At 39.4% G+C, this 20,719-nt stretch overlaps 1 protein-coding gene across 3 annotated transcripts in view; it reads left to right on the top strand.

The window, feature by feature from the left end:
- The window catches only part of MYPN (myopalladin), a 95,354-nt gene that overhangs the window by 62,442 nt on the left and 12,193 nt on the right, over window positions 1-20,719 (top strand). For 2 of the 3 annotated variants that reach the window (XM_031021827.2, XM_006728887.2), the window contains exons 11-17: window positions 4,735-5,325; window positions 5,698-5,836; window positions 14,965-15,186; window positions 16,562-16,711; window positions 17,625-17,707; window positions 18,910-19,036; window positions 20,243-20,450. In XM_031021827.2, the coding sequence (XP_030877687.2) occupies window positions 4,735-5,325; window positions 5,698-5,836; window positions 14,965-15,186; window positions 16,562-16,711; window positions 17,625-17,707; window positions 18,910-19,036; window positions 20,243-20,450 (1,520 nt within the window). The remainder of the gene's footprint in view (window positions 1-4,734; window positions 5,326-5,697; window positions 5,837-14,964; window positions 15,187-16,561; window positions 16,712-17,624; window positions 17,708-18,909; window positions 19,037-20,242; window positions 20,451-20,719) is intronic. The other variant, XM_081824165.1, reaches the window with a different exon arrangement.

Genomic DNA, 20,719 nt, shown 5'->3' with positions numbered 1-20,719 from the left:
TATATAATTCTTTAATCTTTTTTGCCTTCCTTAAGGTTTCTCTTGTGTGTCTATAGGTTTGTATTAGTAGAGGTATGAACATACACCTATGTGTGCACACACACACACACACACCAGTCCTTTGTGCACCCATATGTCTGCAGCCTTTTCCTTCTGGTTTTGACCTCATTGGTTTTAACCTTTTAGGTTTTGCATTAAAATATATCGACTCTCTGAATAATCTTCTTGAGGATACACTTTTCTGCTGGTTCCTTCAATTTGCCACTCATACAGAAAATAGACATAATTCTTACAGATCTTAAAACTGCAACAGAAAGAGAAACTGTCCTTTTTAAACATTGTATCATCAAAGCCTAGATAATTCAGACTTTGAGATTTTCAACCTGAATTTCAAGATTGTCTAGAGCAGTGATTCTTCATCCTGGCTACACTCTTTACTAAAATGTGGAGCTTTTAAGAAATATTTATGCCTTCCATCACAATTGAATCAGAATCCCTCCACAGATTATTTTAACATTCAGCCAGTTTGGAAACTACTGGTCTAAAGTTGGAAAGTCTGGGTTACAACACTTTATCATTCCACCCCACCCCATACACACACCCCTGCACACCCAGGAGAACACAATAATTAACATTTAAAGTGGGGAAAACGTCAGACAAAAATCAGCATGTACTGGGAAAGCCTGTTCTGGGGACAAGTGCTTCTTTAGAGCAGAGGTTCTCAGTCCCAGATGCATGCGAAAACCACCTAGAGCCTTGCTATTCACAGCCCTGGCATCACCTGGGAGGTTGATAGAAATGCAGATTCTCAGGCCCCACTCCAGACTTGAATCCGAAGCTGGGGGTGGAGGCGGGGAGGGAAATAGGCAGGAATGGGAACCTGCCTCCAGAGGCTTCTGAGGCTCACTAAAGTTTAAGAACCACTGTCCTACTTTTTAAAAGAAAATAATAACTAAGCCTGGATCTTTTCCCAGGCCACTTGACTCTCTGGACAATGGTGCCTAAATCACTGAGGTTTGTTTGTCTTTTATGCTCTGTGGGTGATTTTAACGGGCAGCCAGCATGGTAGCCCCTGCTAAAACCACAGCTAGAAGCCAATTGCAGAGACGTATTTAGAATTAGTTATCCTAATCAGTGATGTGCTGGCAGATGTTTTAACAACGGGTAGAGACGGGGAAGCCCTGATTTGTAGCATTTGCCAATTTTCTCCCACCGTGTTCTATTTCAAGTTACTAAAGAAAGGTCATTGGACTGGGAATTGGAATGAGATGTGCACAGTCTGCTCTCCAGAACAATCGAGAGCTGGCTCCAGCACACACTGCCCCAAATTTTTGTTGCCAAAACTGCTTTCAAAAGTACTTGATACACCATTTTGTTTTGTTGTTTTTGTCACTAAGACTTTTATCTCAACAGTTCAAAATCCCTAAGAAATTCCACAAGAAGCACCCTTATTATTCTGAAACTCTTAATTTTCATTCTTACAAATCTTGAAATTGATATTTGTAGTTCAAAAACTAAAGATAAAATAGCCACCATTTATTGATGACTTACATGTTTTAGGTGATTTGATCAATTCTCACAACAATGTTGAGATATTACTTATTCCTATTTTATTTATGAGGCAATCAGGGTCAGAAAAAGTCTAGAAACTACCCAAAGCCACACAAACAATGAGTGGCAGAGCCAGGATTAGGACCTAAGTCTGTCTGTCTGCACAAACCATATTCTTGAGCATCATGCTTAAATTATGTGTTGTGGCAAAGGAGAAGATGTATTCAGATAACCCAAGAGAGCTGATAAATCTGCCTGGGTAAAAGAAAGCTTGATGTCAGCTTGAAAGCTGATAAAAGAAAGCTTGGGTATAAACCTGATTTGAGAAATCCTCATGGCAACAAGAAAAGAGCAGCTGAGCTTATAGCAATTTATGACAGGCTGTTACTTTGAATTAGAGATGTTACTGGGGATTTTAGAACTAGTAGCCTTTGTAATTAATTTTCTCTTCCTTTATTCTTTCATTGCCCTTTGTAACTTCATTATTAAAGCAGTAAGTAAGTTCCACATGTTCTCTTAAATAACCGGTGGTTATTCATGTTGTATGTATGTATGTATAGTAAGATTTTTGAGCCCTGAATAGCTTGTACTATCTCAGATATATATATATATATATATATCCTAGAGTGCCTAGCAAAGTAAACACAGAAGATTCAATAAAAGTTTGTTGAATAATGGAATTGACACCTGATGTAATGAATAAGCGAATCCAAACTGCTGTTTAAATCCCTTCTGAAACAAGACTGATAAAATGAGAAACAAACAAACAAAAAAAACCAACCTTGTTCAAACAAAAAGAGACATTATTCTCAAATGAATTCTTACAGAAACTTGGATAATCAAGACAATTTGACACTGTATCTCACATATCATTATGTTTACGGTTTGTAACCCTCTCTAATCCAATATACTGCATTGAATGATAAGGGCTAACATGCCATTGGAAGTCTTAAAGTAAAAAGCTAGTTCTGAGGTTTTTATTCAATGGGAACTAAAGGAAAATAAGAATCAATCAATACCAAATGACTTCCTGCCCCTTTTTATCATCCTTATCTTTCTAAGATTACTTACTTGTCATATACTACTTTTTTAATTTCCATAGCCACAAGAAAATATTTCTGCAAAATCATAAGACTAAAATTTGTGTAGACTACTCTGTACAGAGATGTCCTAAAAATTGCATAGCATTGTCTTCAGGCTATAGCAACCACAGAATGTAACCTGACAATTATGAAATCCATTAAAATCTAAAGATTTTTGTATTTTCATGCCGTTGGGAAAGTTAACCCTAACAGAAACAGTATTAATTGTATATATTTTATATTTTTCTAAGGATAATCTAACAAAGATATTTCTGCTTCTCTTGATTGCTCAATCTTTCATCCATGATGAAACTAAAAGGTTTAATTAATCTTTAATTATATTACTTTATTCTCTCAGCTTAAACACTTCTAAGAAAGTTACTGTACCAAGTGGCTAATGCTTCTGAACTCTTAGTTTAACTCAAAACAAGAATTTTCATCGATGAACAAAGAAGGATTGCATATTATATAGCCATTTGACAACAGATGGGACTCTGTTTTATGAAGTTACTTTTCCATATATCATGTATCAGAAGTGTTAATGAAAGGAAGGAGAAAGGCCTTAAACTCCCAGAATTAAGAAAAATCAAGGTTTGGAGAACCTCCTGGTTCAACTTTATTACCATTGGTGTTGACTTTCCTAATGCTATGAAAATACTGAAGCTTTCATTTTTAATAGATCTCATGTTCAGCAGATCACCTTCTATGTTCCAGAAGCATCCTACGTTTCTGAAGAACATAAAACCTTCGTAGCTTGAAACACCACAGTCTTCCTTGTGGATCTTCCTGTAGTTACTCATGTGAGAGTAAATTCTTCTAAACAGCAAAGTTTAGCAGCATTGACAACTTTATGCACATAAGCTTTTTAGAGATTTTCATTTTCCATTTTCTTTCTTAAAAAATAAGTCACCAGGAACACCTGGGTGGCTCAGTCAGTTGAGCGTCTGACTCTTGATTTTGACAGAGGTCGAGATCTTGGGATCATGGGATTGATCCCTGCATCTGGCTCACTCTGAGCTCGCTCCCTCTCCTTCTCCTTCTGCCCCTTCTCCTGTGCTCACTTGCTCTCTCTCTTACTCTCTCAAATAAATAAATCTTTTTTTAAAAAATTAATTATTTTTTAAAAGATTTTATTTATTTATTTGACAGAGAGAGACACAGCGAGAGAGGGAACACAAGCAGGGAGAGTGGGAGAGGGAGAAGCAGGCTTCCCGCAGAGCAGGGAACCCGATTCCAGGACCCTGGGACCATGACCTGAGCCGAAGGCAAACGCTTAACGACTGAGCCACCCAGGTGCCCCATTATAATTAATCATTTTGTTAAGATAAATTAAATAGACTGTGGGCAAATCATGTAATGCTTCTGTGACTCAGCTTCGTACAAAAGAAGAAAGTACTCCCAGCTTGATCTTCTTTGTCCTCTTAGGAACAAGAAAAGTCTAAGGCAATGTTTCTAATTGTGATGGCCATATAATCTACCATTCAAACCATGACATTTTTGAGAGTAAAAGAGTAGTATTGATAATTATGCCAGGAAAACAGGCATAAACCAAGACTGCCCAGGATGTATTGAGACATATGGTCACCTTATCTATAATGCGTTGTTGTCGAGAGAGGATGAGAAATACCAAGACACATCCAGGGGTTTTATTAAGGTTTGCTTTACAGAATGAAGACTACAACGCCTTCAGTTACTTACATCAGTCTGTAGCTCACTGCCTTCTGGCCCAAAGCTGAGATACAGCGGCTCCTATCAGAACTTTAGGCATTCCCAACAGAGGACCATGGTTTCTATTTCTTTTTTCTAATTCATAAACATTCTAAAATTGTGCTGCCATGTTTCAGGGTCACAACACAAAGAATACCATGTGAATGATGCCTTTTGGAGTTGTGCATTGTGGTGGCTTTTCCCCCTTCTTCCCAACAATAAATCAGATTTAGAAAGGAGAAACAGCTCACAAGGAATTGATTGGCTCATTTCTGGCAACCCTGGTTGTGTGTTCTGAATCAGCATAGAACTGTAAACAGCCTGTCATACATTTTCTGCTGGGTGAGCTCGATGGTGACAGATTTCCCTTCTCTCTCCCCACTCTTGTGTGCAGTGATTCCAGTCAGCTGCAACAGCTTCACAACCAAGTCTTACTGGAACAACAGCAGTTGCAAAACCCATCTCCTTCCTCTCCCAAGGAGTTTCCTTTCAACATGAGTGTTTTGAACTCCACTGCTTCCTCGGCAGTGACAATGTCCAGCAAGCAGGTGAAGGCCCCTTCATCACAGACGTTCAGCTTGGCCCGGCCAAAGCATTTCTTCCCCTCTTCAAATACAACCACAGCAACCGTGTCCCCTTGCAGCTCTCCAGTGTTCACTCTGAGCAGCACTCCTCAAACCATTCAGAGGACAGTGAGCAAAGAGAGCCTCTTAGTTTCCCACCCCTCCGTGCAAAACAAGTCTCTAGGAGGAGTTTCCTTCCAAAATGAGCCACCCCCTCCAGCTCCAGCAGAGCCAGCGCCATCGCCACTCACATTTGCCATCTCCAGTGGAAACCAGTTTCAGCCCCGCTGTGTTTCCCCAGCTCCTGTCTCTCCCACCAGCCGGATTCAGAACCCAGTGGCTTTCCTCAGCTCCGTTCTTCCTTCTCTCCCCGCCATCCCACCCACCAACGCCATGGGGCTGCCCAGAAGCGCACCATCCGTGTAAGTGTCATTAAGATTTCTCAAGAAAAAGTTGTCACTTAAGAAACGACATATGCATGGAATAGCTTGGTCTGGAATAGGACTCTCATTTAGTGGATTCCTAGATAATCCTATCTCTTAGGCACTAAACGGATATTGAACACCTTACGGTGAAGGGCATGATTACTTTAATTTTTAATAATTTAAATATTGAAAACACCTCTACAAACACAGATTCTCTGTGCAGTGCTCAACTTTGGTACACAAGATGCCCTCCCTAAGTGCCCGATGACTCCTGGTGTCTGACCACCATTTCAGCCACTCTGATTTCTAGGCTTTTGGACACTGGCAAGAGTTTCTCATGGGTGTGTCAGGTGTGAATTTATTTTACAGGCCATCCCAGGGACTAATGAAGAAAAACACAAAGTCTCCTCAACCGCTGAATGATGATTACGTTCGTGAAACTAAGAATGCGGTGATTCTAGACTTGGGGAAAAAAATGAATTTCAGTGATGTCAGATCAAACCAGCAGGTAAGATTGTTGCACTCAAATGGTTTATTGGAATTTCATAATAAGAAATATCATTTCACTTAATTTAGTCCTTGGATGGTCAGGTCACCAGACCTCAGTGAGCCTGACCCTGCAGTCTTAGAAGATAGAGCGTAGATTAACCGAGGGTCATATAGGAAACTCATCCACATGGATCTACAGTTCTTGATTACCCCAGTAGTTAATTCAATTTAACTGTTTATATGCATTCACATAGAATGGAATATGTTAGAGAAAGAGAGGGACTAGCTAGTATGTTGGCAATTCCAGCAATCCTCAGCTCAGTATAGGCAAACACCATCGCATCTTTGAAATACTGCAATATATGAGAAGATCTAGACTTAAAGGAACTCTGGGACACCACGCTGTCCTTTATCTGACTCCTACAATCTAATGTGCTAGAGGTCTGTTTACCAGTTCCTCTCAATCTTTACATTAGCTTGAATCATGTGAAATAGCCATCAATAGTCAATATCCTGTGGTTCAACCCATACAACTCCTTACTTACTAGTAAGTGTTCACACTGAAAGAGAAAAAGGAAAGCCATGGGTGAGCATCAAATAAAAGAAAAATAAACTGAGTATTTTGTTATTTGAGCCATTTGTTTTTGCGTTTCATAACGTGGTTATTTTGTAAACGTCGGTTTACATTTTAATAACCTAACTCTTGGTTTATTTCCCACGGTGGGAACTGATAAAAAATCTATTTTGAAACATAACATAAGATTTCAGTCAAAATTACATGCCAAATATTGTGGAATTTGTAGCATAAGTGATCCCTGGAAACAAGGCTCCAGATTTCCCTGACCATATGCTGTTTTCCTTTGTTTCTGTCTTTTACCTCCAGTGGAGACATGGATATACAGTATTTTACAACTGTGCGATATGTTGGGCAATTTTTACTAAGTAGGTTCTTTTGAAAATCTGCTGCTTAAAATCTTAAAATTGACTTTAAATTGTTGAACTGAAGAAGAACATTTAAGCTTGTTATAACTGAGGACACTTTTCACATATTATTTCACCAAGTTACATACATTTCTGTGAGGCAAATGCCAAGGCAACTATTCTTCTCCCTTCCATCTTCTAGAAACCGAGAAATGGGGGCACAGTTGTCAAACTGTCAGTGGCGGAACTAGAACTAGAGCCCTAGTCTCCAGGACACTTCACATATTCCCTGAAACTGTGAAGTCTTTGTCAGTTTATGACAATTACCTTTAAGTCCCCATAAATATTGCTCTGTCTGATGCAGATTTGCTTTCCTATAATACTGTCATCACATTTGTGGTTGTTAATCCTTCTAAGTGTCACTGAAATCAGAGCTGTGTTCAGCCTATGTCTTTCGCAACTCAGAGAGGGAGCAATTAGAACCCTGTAAAAATAAAGACCAGGTCAGCACACAAGCTGTGTGATGTCACTTTCATAGTTACTCTGTAGGTAGATCGATGCTAATCCCCGCCCAATTCATGGCAAAGTTGGGTTTTTCTCCTAATTAGCTGAAATGTGAGTATACGTGAACATGAACTTCTATGAGTTGAGTGTCATAAACCTGATAGAGCTCATTATTAGCTCCAGGGCTAATAGCAAGGCCTAGGATCAGTTTCAAAAAGCATCTCCATACTCTCCATTTGAATATCTGTGACATGCATCAATGTCCTTCTGAGAATCATTATTCTGAGAATTGCTATGGTAGTTTAGTTACAGAATTGGTTCTAGACGGAGTTCTATGCCATGGATAAGAAAACCAAGCTGTATAAATGCAATTCAGGATACTAAGAGGGAAACTTTGCATTAGGTTGGTAGATGTTGATTAAGTTTTGAGGAATAAAATGATGACCACATTATAATACTGCTTTATCATTGTTGCCTTGGGAAATGATAGTGAAGATGTTGTGAAGCACTGTCTAAAATGTATTGTGGCCTGTTGGTGACGTTAGAAGAAGAAAATTTGCTTGGGAAGGTGGAAAAGCAATCATAAAGAAACACTTGTATATTGATAGTCATCTATATCTGCAGTTTGGAGACACAGGAATCAAAATGATCAGTTTTCTCATTCCCATATTAGGCTGCCCATATGAGGGGGAAGCAAATGATTTCTTCTGAAGATTTGTTGTTGTTTTATTTTGCTTTGAAAACTTTTAGGTCCAAAAGCTGGACTCTCTGACCCTGTTTTATTCCTAGCCAATGAAGAACAGCAACCTCTTAGAACATGTGTGTGGGCTAGCCTTATCCCATTATGCTGAGCATGAAAATAAATCAGAGGTCCTTGAACAACGAATATTGACTATAGACAATTTCCTCCCCAGAACTCAAATCCTAAATTAATGTTTTGGAAAATGGGTTTTCTTTGACATATCTACCACTTTGTATTTTCCTATTGTAATATTTCAGCATTTACTTTCTACCTCATTTTATATAACCTTTCTAAATAGCAATTAACGTCTGCTTGTTGATTCTTAGAACATTCTGTGACACAAAGGTGTCATCCTTTCAGATGTTCATATTTATTAAAATGGTTAGCTTTCTAAACTGACAGTGAAGTTTCTTTGAGTTGGGGATAAACCAAGAGAGGTGCCCAGCTTCTAGATTTTAGGCTGTATCATTTCTTATTTTGAAGGGTATCATTCACCACCAGTGAATCTGCAGTGAACATCAATAAAACTTAAATGGTTTAGGATAGCAAGGTGAATCTGAGAGGTCAGAGCAACCCAGGATCACAAAATGTAATAATGAAGGTTTCATGACCAATGATTTTAATTCACACATGACTTAACATGATTTCTACACCCAGTAACTATTTGGTGGCTGTTAATTTCTAAACACACACACAGTGTCTTATTTCAGCTTTCCTCCTTGACCTCATTTCTCTGGAAACCTTCCCATCTCTTTATTCTGCTCCCCACCTCCAACATACTTTTTTAAATTAATGCTTCTTTAAAATTGTCTGTGGTTCCCAGATACTGCTATGTATGACAAAAGAAAAAAAAAAAAGCACCTAATTCTTGCTATGCTTTTTGTTCCTCTAATCTTCTTCTCTAAGCTGCTTAGTCATTTCTTCTATCTAAAGCATACCTCTTTCATCTCTTACTATGAACTCTTTATGAAAATCCTATTTTGTGAGTCTTGCCATCCATTCCTTTTCTAATGAGAATTCCACACAGCCATTGACCTTAGGTTGCTTATCTTGAGCACAGTAGAACCTTGGGATAGTGAAGTGTCCCTGTGTTATTGGCTGTGGACCCAACCAGAATGCACCAGTCACAGTCTCCATGGGAGATGGGATCGGTGGATGTCTTAATCATTGCCGCACCCCGTTGTGTCTGGCACAGAGTAGGTACTCCATGAATAATATTTCCTGAATTAGCACACGGCTATGGGATTTACATTAGTTTCAGATAAGATAATGAAACTTTTGACCAAATAGAAAAATTTGGATCTGTGGCCTATCTATGGAAAATACCTCACTTGACTATATAGATTCTGATTATGCCTAATTGAGGATACTACCTTATGACAATAATCCACTTCAATCAATAGATTAAAAAATGAAAACACTGAAATTAAGCAAAACTCTGGTGTTAACTGAATGTCAGCTTCACACAGAAAAACATTCTCTCCTTTGAGCACAGACATCACTTACAAGCGGCTAATGCAGAAACTGCTGCTTTTACTCACAAAGGGGCAAGGCAAGGGGAAATGGAGAATGCAACATAAATTCAGTCCTGGAAATTCAAAGCCTGTGTCTACCAACAGTGGATCTGTATGTAGTACAGCCTTTGTACAGAACAGTGCAGAAAGCACCTACATTTAACGTAAACTTATTGCTTTTGTTTGCAAATTTCTTTACAAAATCTGAGCCTCATCAGTCATAACTTGGAATGAAAATCTTGACTGATGTGTAATCGGGGTAGTTATCCTTGGGATGACCAACCCTTAGTTTCAAAACACTACAAAAAGACGTCAGTTTCTGCTTTGGGGATGGTATACATCTTCAGTAACAGCTCAGAAGTAAAGATTCAGTGCTTTAGCAACAAGCCACATACCCTGCCACACAACTGCATGGCTTCCTTGTTCCTGTTTCTGATTTCCAAAATATTTATGAAATCTTTCATGGAAATTCCTTGATCTACAGTATTCTTATTTTGTTGCTCATTTGCAATTTACACATTATATACATGGTACATTAAACAAATATGTCTAAAAAGAATTTTTTTTTTCTCCCAGTATCCCTTTGAATTTATTCTGTGGGACTATTTCTTCTCCTGCTCCTGGCAATCTCAACTATAAGGCAATCTCAAAACAGTTTTGGCCACATTTAGTACCTTTAAGGTTCTGTGGTAACTTTGTTGCAAAATACAATCTTGATCCAGTAGTACAAAATTTCCTTATTCAAAAATAAGACCCCACACACGAACACCCCTATCCACACCCCACAGCGCAGGGACTGCTACAAATGGTGAACCTAAAGCCAGGAAGGGAAGCGTGGCCAGCTGCTCTCTTTTTTTGCTCCCTCCTCCCCCACTTTACTAACTGTCCTCACTCCCTTTCCCAGCCATGGAGAGGTGAAAGCTGACCCCACAGTGGCTTAGTGTTGTATGTGGCCCACGTGTGCCTGACAGGACCCATCACGGGTCCGCTGCCCTGACACAGTGCAGGTGTGAAGGCTAGTCAAAGTAGCCTTCAGCTTGCCCACTGACAAAAAGCTGCCTCACTCCTCACTCCAGCTTTTTTAGGCAGGAGTCAGATACTAACCCACTGCAGAAAACAAAGCAAGCTCTCCAAATGAGTCCATTTAATCTCCCTCGCTGAGCTTGAAGTGAAGGCAGGTGCCCTTGGGGTAGAGGGGGAGGTAGGAGATGCAGAGACACAATAGCTCTCTCCAAAGTCCTCTCACTGGAGCTTCTCCCCCCTCACTCCTTTGTATCTCTGGTGAAGGTGAGGGGTTTAAATGGTCTAGCCTGTCTGTAGGCACCTGCTTTGAAATTGTCTGCCAATTCACTTGTTTTCTGACATCTAGCCCATCTTAGTGCCTCAATAAAAACTTCCAGTTAAGATCTGGTTGCAACTGGGGCGCCTGGGTGGCTCAGTTGGTTAAGCAACTGCCTTCAACTCAGGTCATGATCCTGGAGTCCCTGGATCGAGTCCCGCATCGGGCTCCCTGCTCGGCAGGGAGTCTGCTTCTCCCTCTCCCGCTCCCCCCTCTTGTGCTCTGTCTCTAAAATAAATAAATAAAATCTTTAAAAAAAAAAAGATCTGGTTGCAACTGTATCCTCAGTACCTAGTTATGAGTAGTATTTTTTAAATAACTCATTGAGTGTTCTGTTTCCATCACCTCCCAATTTGTCGTACTGATAAAGTAATAAATGTATAACCAATATGCATACATTTATAGTAAAACAAAATGTGCATATTTTCATCATCTTGCTTCTGTAGTTCCTTGGATCAAATCAATTCAAACATTGATAAATTCTGTAAAATCAGGCCCCAACTTGGTAAAATCCAGTTTGGAATACATGGAGACAATGTGGTATTTATATTCTCGGGCAGGCACTTATGGCCCTCATATATATCATTCACTGTGTTCCTGAAGGTTAGGTGTAATCATAACTTACCATTATGTACAAAATACTTCTTTGGGAAAATTACTTCATACTTTCAAAATAGAATTTCAGGAATTCATCTTTCCCTACAATAACTCTGACAAGGTATTTAGCCAGGAGGTTACAGCCCTTACAGGTCAGGCAATAGGAGAAGCTTCAGGGAAGACTCTCTAATTTAGAGCAAGGACTCCATTAGAACAATGGCTAGAGTTGGTATGGAATGGACTAGGAATTTGGAGACTTAAATGAAACAAGATGAGAAGCTGTAAAAGGCTAAGACCTCCTGCCACCCTCACAAAAAACTCTGGTATTTCCTGAACCCCTAGGATCTGTGTATGAGGTTTGAGAACTGTGTGAATTATTCTGTTTGGAAGTAATTTTTAAAATAATAGAGCTTCTATTTAATACCTACCTCATATGGTAAGGGAATAAAATGACTCATTGGTTTTACTCCTAAATATCCAGGAAAATAAACAAATGTGTTAAAAAGAAAAATAGTATATATTCAAAAGCATAAATGCAATTCAAGAAAGAAGAAATATATACTCTTCATGTGATTTTAAACTGGCGAGACTAAGAAATATTTCAAATTTGGGGGAGCATTTAATGTATGTAAGGAAAAATATAGTCATTGTTAAGTATTAAATTGAATCATATGAAAGTCTACATTTTTGACCTACAAAAATGTCAGTTTCATTTAATTCAACCAATAGGTAGATAGTTGGAAGCTTTAATGATTAACTTTTTTTTTTAAGATTTTATTTATTTATTTGAAAGAGAGAATGAGAGAGAGAGCACATGAGAGGGGGGAGGGTCAGAGGGAGAAGCAGACTCCCTGCTCAGCAGGGAGCCTGATGTGGGACTTGATCCCGGGACTCCAGGATCATGACCTGAGCCGAAGGCAGTCGCTTAACCAACTGAGCCACCCAGGCGCCCCTAATGATTAACTTTTTAAAAACTCCTATAATGTAGAAAATAGTCTTAATACTTTTAAACTAGGTTTCTTAATACTTTTAAACTAGGTTTCAGATTAATAGAAGTGAACAATTTTTTACTTTAACTGGTTTGAATTATCTGATTAAAAAATAATAAGGTAACAGGGACACCTGGGTGGCTCAATCGGTTAAGCATCTGCCTTCGGCTCAGGTCATGATCCCAGGGTCCTGGGATTGAGTCCCGCATCGGGCTCCCTGCTCCTTGGGGAGCCTGCTTCTCCCTCTGCCTCTGCCTCTCTCTCTCTCTCTCTCTCTGTCTCTCATGAATAAATAAATAAAATCTAAAATAATAATAATAATAATAAGGTAACTGGAGATTAATCATTTTCTCTACCCTGAAAGAGCTGTGGATTTATTTTGCTTACCTAGTGTGAGATGCGGCCAAGACAAGAGGATTTAAAATTGTTTTCAAGAAATTGAAACCAAGAAACATCTGATTTCTGTATTTCCGTGTTTCATAAGTTCCAATTCTACACAAATTCAGGTGATAATATGTGTAAGACAATAACTAAAGGACACGAGTAATGTGATTTAATAGCTTGAGAATACATCTTATGAGTCCTGAACTCACTCTGCCTAAGACTGGGACAGATGTATATCAGCCATGTGCTTCCAAATTCTATTTCAGGAACATCCTAGTGCCATCTCCATGGAGCTCATCTAAATTATGAAACTGTGGTTAACTAGAGTCACAAGCTTAACAGAAGGTCTTACCCTCAACCCAAAGCCATGGCTCTGAAGTCCTCAAAGATGCAGTTGGAACAAGTGATTGCCCCCATGTCATCTATGTCTTCACTCATTCTTCAGATACTCATTGAGCACCTGCCATGAGGCAGACACTATTCCAGGTGCTGTTGATGTAGTGAGAAGCAAGATAAAGAAGCTCTCAGCTCTTGTGGAGCTAACATTCTAATCCTTAGAGATATTCAATCACTCAATCAATAAACAAACAAACAAGAAATATACTAGATAGCAACTGGTACTGTGTAGAGTATTAGAATGGGGAGTTCATTTACATGAAGTGGCCTGGGAAGGCTACTTTGGGGAGGTGACGTATAAGCTTGATAGAATTCGGCAGGGAGAGGGAGTGACAGGAATTCAGGATAAGTCCTAGATTTAGGGTTTAACTTGGTACACTCAAAGTGTGGTCCGAGGACGTGTGGCAATCTGCAAACTATCACCCATCCACCTTGGCATAAGCACAGAAACGGAGAGTAACCATTAAGAAATTTTTATAGCAATTTGACAGAAAAAATTTATGCCTATTGAATACAATAATTCTGCATGCCTCCTAAATTTCATTTTGCTACTCATTCACTTTTATTTCACTTTACAAAACTACACATTGGAAAAATTTTAAAACCTGGTTTTCACCAAAGATAGTGCAAGAAACACTGGCTTAACTACTTAACCAAGTGGGTGAATAGTGGCACCATTTTCTGAGATGGGGAAGAGCAGGGTAGGAGCATCTCTGGGAGACAGAAATCAAGTGTGTGTTGTTTGGATCATGCTAAGTTTGAGGTGCCCATTGGGTGCCCAAGCCATGATATAGAATCAGTCACTGGGTATATGACTTGCATGATGTACAGTAGGTCATCGGGTATATGAGTTTTGTGGAAAGATCAGGCTTGAAGATATGTATTTGGAGTCATCAGCATACAGAAGGTATCTGAAGCTGTAGGTTGGGTTGAAACCACTTACCTAGGACTAGGAGCTAGCAAAGGAGACTGATAAGCAGCAACTAAAGAAAGAGAAGGAAAACCAATATGGTATCATGAAAGCAAACAGAAGAAAATGTTTCAAAAAGGAGAAAGTAGCCATCCTTGTCTAATGCTGCTGAGATATCAGGTAAGGTAAGAACAGATAAGTGACAACTGGATTTGGCAAATTTGGAGACCCTGACAATAGTAATCTCAGTGGGACAGTGAGAACACAAGCCTAATTGGAGTCCATTAGTGAAAGAGTGGGTGACAAGCAAATGATCCCGTAACAATACAAAAATATTTCAACTAGTTTTGTTGTGGTGGGAGTAGAGAGATGCAATGAAGATGGATATGGAGTCGAGGGAGATTTATTCAAGACAGATTTCATCAAGTATGCAGATGGGAATGTCCAGTAGAGACAGGAAGCTGGTAATGCAGGCATGCATCAGAATGCAATTCAGAATAGTTTTGCCATATTACCAGATAGGAAGTTCTACATATTGAAATGGACATTAATAGTAGTAATGGAAATCACATTCCATCTTCATTTCTCTACAGGATGCTACTGGGGCTCCATACTCAAGGTGAGGAATCAGGATTCACTAAGGCAGTTTGGGATTATAGTAGAGACATTGGCATCTCCTTTAGTGCTCCATGGTGAGGAACTGGAAATGGAACATGCCTGGTTTACTGGGTTTCCATGATATATATTTACCATCTAAATCTAAAAAGTTCCATCCTCATATTATATTGATAGACACCTTCTTCTTCCTCACCCATAGAATTGAAATTGAAACATGTTTGCCATTTTGACAGGAGTACAAAATTTCAAGCTTTGAGCAGAGGCTGATGAATGAAATAGAGTTTCGCTTGGAACGTACCCCTGTTGATGAGTCAGATGATGAAGTCCAACATGACGAGATCCCCACGGGCAAGTGTATTGCTCCCATCTTTGACAAAAGACTCAAGCATTTCCGGGTTACAGAAGGCTCTCCAGTGACATTTACCTGCAAAATTGTTGGAATTCCTGTTCCAAAGGTAGGGGAAGATGACCAGCCAAATGGGCAACCAACCAACAACACAGAACTGTAGACAATGCCTTCAAGAAAGCCTTATCAGATTCTAGGGATGTGTCTACAGAGGGAATAAAAACCACTACCAGAAAAACGAACAAAGCCCAGATAATTTTACTAAAAAGAGACCGTCAGGGATAGGACCATTAAATAATCAGGCCCAAAATAAATCAGACTTATGGGTAAGTTAGAATTTTAATAAAAGTTTAAAATAGACTTCTTAGTCATAATCCTCCATTTTGGGCTATTGATTCTCTCAACCACCAAACTCACCAAATTGATATTCTTTCTCTTTAACACTTATTGAATACCCACAAAGTGCCTGTTGTTGCACAAAGTGAGCTATATTTGTATCATTACTAGTAGGTTGGTCTATGCTGAAAATGTCATATCGTTATCACTGGCTGCAGAAAAATCTTATGAGTCACCAGATTTTTTTGGCAGTCAGCTGAAAGAAGGATTTACACCCAGTATGGCTGTGGTAGGGGATCTCTCCACTCTACTTTCACAAACATTAGCATGGTGTTATCATGTATGGTTAGGTAACCAGGAAATGTGAACAGCTGCAGCCAGTACTTTAACCCCCCCTCTTTGAGAGATCTCCTTGACACATGCAGAACTCAACATGAAAAACCGATTTATTTAAATGTTCGCCAGATGAGAAATTTCGCAAGTGAATCCTGGCCTCCTTCCACATGGTATAATAAACCATACTATCCTTTCAAGTAGGGTGAGCTATTGTGGACCCTGAGATCTGTGGACTGCAGAAGACTTGAGCTTATAGATAGGATAATGGGAAAAAATTCAGGCTCCTGGTTTTCATTATTTTGCCTCTGAAAACATGTCCGGTCCTGGGAGTGACTTTTTAAGTAATTATGAAGTACAATAAAAAGAGTCAAAAGCTTTATCTCAATCCTAAATTATACGGAATTTTTGACTTAAGTATTATATATGTACAAGCATAGGAGCATGTTATACAGTCATTTTTTTAAAAAGATTTTATTTATTTATTTGACAGAGAGAGAGACAGCGAGAGAGGGAACACAAGCAGGGGGAGTGGGAGAGGGAGAAGCAGGCTTCCCGCTGAGCATGGAGCCCGATGCGGGGCTCAATCCCAGGACCCTGGGATCACGACCTGAGCTGAAGGCAGACGCTTGACCAACTGAGCCACCCAGGCATCCCTACAGTCATTTTTAAAATACTTTTTTTGAAGTGCTTTATAAGGGATGGGGCACTTGTAGAGATGGCAATCAGCCCTTGCTTCAACCTACTCCCTACTTCATTATCCTCAAAAGATGTGCAGAACAGTGTATGTTCTCCTTGATTATCTTTCATTGCAGGTTTACTGGTTCAAAGATGGGAAGCAGATTTCAAAGAGAAATGAGCACTGCAAAATGAGGCGAGAAGGAGATGGGACATGCTCTCTGCACATTGACTCCACCACCAGTGATGACGATGGCAACTACACTATCATGGCTGCCAACCCCCAGGTGGAGAAGCAGGGTTCTGCGCTGTGCTGCACTCTGAGGAAGGAGCACTTGATGTCATTGTGAATGAGACCTTGAGAAGTGCGAGTTGCTAAGGATTGCTGAGGAAAATGAATGAGAAGCACTGTGATTGTGTGTTAACTAGAGCGCAGTATCAGAGCTTAAAAGACCAGTTAGCCATTGATGGCTCACTCAAGCCTTGAGCGTTTGTCAAAGGACGTTAGTAGTATCTCTTCACTATGTCCCAGATGTATTAGGCTACATCTTATGTTTATCAACTCATTGACTCTCTTGAAGAGTCTGTAAATCATCCTATCAAAGAATGATTTGTTGTTTTTGTTCTTTAGAGAATAAGCAAATTACTCCAAAAAGGCTTGTAAACATTCCTCAAATCCATAATGTCCCTTTTTTTTTTTTTTTTTTGGTAAAAGTTGGAAAGCCATAATCTTTCACTTTTCTTTTCTGAATAAGATCAAGGATCAAGACTTAAAATTCCCCTAAAAGATACGGCAGAACAAATATCTTCAACTACTATTAGAATACAAAATATAGAACTATAATTTCTACTCTCACCCACTCTCCTTAATAAAATGTTAGTTTTGAGGATAAATCTCTATTAAGAAAAGTATAAAATACTTGGCCATAGTCTCTGCATGTGGCTGCACCAGAATTCAAATTTTTTTTTACATTTGTGCTCTGTTCATTTCTCAGCTCAAAGTGAAAGTCATCACAATATTCTTTAAATTCCCCCTAGAATATTAACAGTGATCTAAGGAGTCATATTTTATTGTTTTCATTCCCCACCCCCTCATAATATTTAGCCAAAAAGTTCAAAACTGTTCCAGTCCAGAAAAATTTACATAAATTGAAAAAAAATGGAGAATTCTCTTATTTTTAATTCATTTTTGTTTCTCAGGGGAGAATCAGCTGTTCTGGCCACTTGATGGTACAAAGTTTGCCCATTCGCAGTCGACTAACATCCGCTGGTCAGTCTCACAGGTAAAAACAGTAAGAATCTCCCTTCTCTAGCCACTCCCAAGCATCCACCTACCACACTAAGCATCAAAGTGTTGGGTATACACATTGTTCTTAAGGTGTAGTCTTGCACCTGCAGCATCAGCCTCCCTTGGGAGCTTGTTGCAAATGTGGAATCCCAAGCCCTACCCCAGACCTACTGAATCAGAAAGTACATTTTAATAAGATCCCTAGGTGACTCATAAGCACATTAACTTTGAGATGCACTGGTCTGTTGCACACTCTTAATGGCTCAAAATTTGTAACCCTCAGTAGTACCTGTGCAGATAATATATAAACCAGAGTCTTTGAATTAAATGACCATATTTTCCTTAATAAAACAGAAACTGCTAGTGCTTATATGTCTATAGATTGAATATTTTTGTTGTTGCTGTCCCCAGTATAACAATTGCCTCTAACATAGCAATTGGCTTTCTTCCTCTCTGATTTTACTAACCACTAAGAATTAAGAGCCTGGCTTCCCCTTGAGTCTTATGGTGCCACAAAGTCTTAGCAAAGCATTCCATAGTTGCTGACATGGATGAATTATATTTGACTTACCAAAGGAGCAAAAATAGTGACCCATGTTTCAGATACAGTATTTCATCACTGCTGCAACTATACCTTCTTCTTCATTTTTTTTTTCTTTAAGAACAGCTGTTACTGTTGGTCAGTCTTAACCAGTTTAAGTTCATGATCATCTTTAATGGTCTGCCATAATTTATAGCCAGGTTAAATTTTATTTCTCAGAGACACAGGGATTGCAGCTGCATTGTTCTGGGTAATAAACAGGACTTGTCTGTTGGCTCTCATTTGAGATTCGGCTTGAATACTCATTTATTTGTTTATTTTGAAACTTTTGAACAACTGGTCAAAGCCAAGGCAAGTAAGCTGGGCCACCTAACCCAGAATGACTTCAGAGAAAAAGAAGCTAAAGCCTGTTTATTTGATTAAAGATCTCATAAGATAATCCTACAGTGTATGAGATGCTTACCACCTTGCTTTTTACATATGCTTCACACCATTATTTATTATTTTATTATTTGTTTATAGTCCAGCAACCTCCTTCCCCACCCACCCCCCAAAATATCTGTTCTCTAGGCTCTATAGCCATGCCTAAATGCTTGCTGTTTTAGGTTTATAGATTGGTTTCTATGTTTAATGCCTGAACATGCTTGTTTTTATAGAGGAAGGTCCCGAGTACAAGAAAGAGACAAAGAGCCCCTACAGGAACGGTTTTTCCGACCACATTTCCTGCAGGCTTCTGGGGATATGGTAGCTCACGAGGGGCGCCTCTGTCGGCTGGACTGTAAGGTAGACTCTAATACTCATCCTTGGCTCCAGATCTGTTCACATTTTGCATTTGTTTGACTTATTTTTGTTTGTATTTATTTTATGTTTTGTTTAGAGAAAGGGGGGCTGGGGAAGGGAGAGAGATCACTTCTTTTCTCACAAGACTTCTTCAGAGCATTTATTAATACCAGACAAAAGAATTTGATGAAATTTTTAAGTCTTTATACCTTAATAAAATTACATTGGTGTTGTATCAAGTTAACTCTGCATTCGTAAAAGACAACCAAAGAAGTGATGTAATTCAGACATTTTCCATGTGGTGCGGAGTAAGTCTTTATTACTATGAAGCCAAAAGTGTGATTTTTGCATCGTGGAAGTGAGTTTCTGGGATGTATAGACTTTGAAAAAATTACAGTCATGAAAAGATAGCTCCGAGGTGGTTTATGAAAACGGAAATTGGTTTCTCGTACTAATCAACATCCACCAGCTTTAGCTATTCTACTTCCTAATTCTTCAACCAGAAACTGTTCAGCTGAGCAGCGTGGATATCTCTCAGTATGAAGAGAAACTTAAGTCACCTCTTCTACTCCCGACAAAGATGCAGAATGTTATGGAAATTTTAGGTGCTAATTGGTAAAGGCTTGAGGTTAAACATTTATAGAGTCCACTTCTCTAGGTGGTTCTTGCTCTGCCAATGGCTGCCTAAATAATATTTGGGATTGATTGTTACTTCTTCCAGCCTAAACCCTCAAATATACCCATTCCAGGTCCCATCCCTAGAGATTCTGACTTAATATAGTAAGTAGACATTGGGATTTTCAAATGCTCCCCACACGATTATAACACACAGCAAGATTTGGGAACTCTAATTTAATGTCTGCCCTTTCCTTGGTTGCCTCTTGCTTCTCAGGTATGTAAGCAACATATCATCTGTGAAACTCACTCAGCAGGTCTATTTTATCTATTCATTTTATTTTTATTTCTTACTTATTCTAATCTAAAATATAATCATCACCTGAATTGGGGTCAAAATACGATACAGTTTAAATTAATGCGGCCATTCATCCAGCCCCTCTTATCCTGATGCCCCTGCAGGGAGGTTTCTCTCCACCCCATGTTTTTTCTCACTATCTATTTGGTGCCAGACAAGGATGAAGAATTCAGCCACCAAATAAATCTGCCTGTCATCGGTCTGTCATTTGCCTCAGCTGTCCTGTTGTTTATTAGGTGAGTGGCTTACCGCCCCCAGAGCTGACGTGGCTGCTCAATGGCCAACCGGTGCTACCAGATGCCTCGCACAAGATGTTGGTCAGGGAGACTGGAGTCCACTCTCTGCTCATTGACCCGCTCACTCAACGTGACGCGGGGACCTATACATGCGTTGCTACCAACAAAACCGGACAGAATTCCTTTAGTCTGGAGCTCACTGTAGTAGGTAAGGTTTGCTTCTGGGACCCCAAGAATAACTCCCTTTATTTTTATTTTTATTTTTTTTAAAGATTTATTTATTTGACACAGAGAGAGAGACAGCTAGAGAGGAAACACAAGCAGGGGGAGTGGAAGAGGGAGAAGCAGGCTCCTGGCTGAGCAGGGAGCCCGATGCGGGGCTCGATCCCAGGACCCTGAGATCATGACCTGAGCCGAAGGCAGACGCTTAACGACTGAGCCACCCAGGCGCCCCAGAATAACTCCCTTTAAAGTTAT

This window comes from Leptonychotes weddellii, chromosome 6, assembly GCF_054177405.1.
Source record: "Leptonychotes weddellii isolate Sample4059 chromosome 6, ASM5417740v2, whole genome shotgun sequence".
Lineage (NCBI taxonomy): Eukaryota > Metazoa > Chordata > Mammalia > Carnivora > Phocidae > Leptonychotes > Leptonychotes weddellii.
This window is presented reverse-complemented; position numbering and strand designations above follow the sequence as displayed.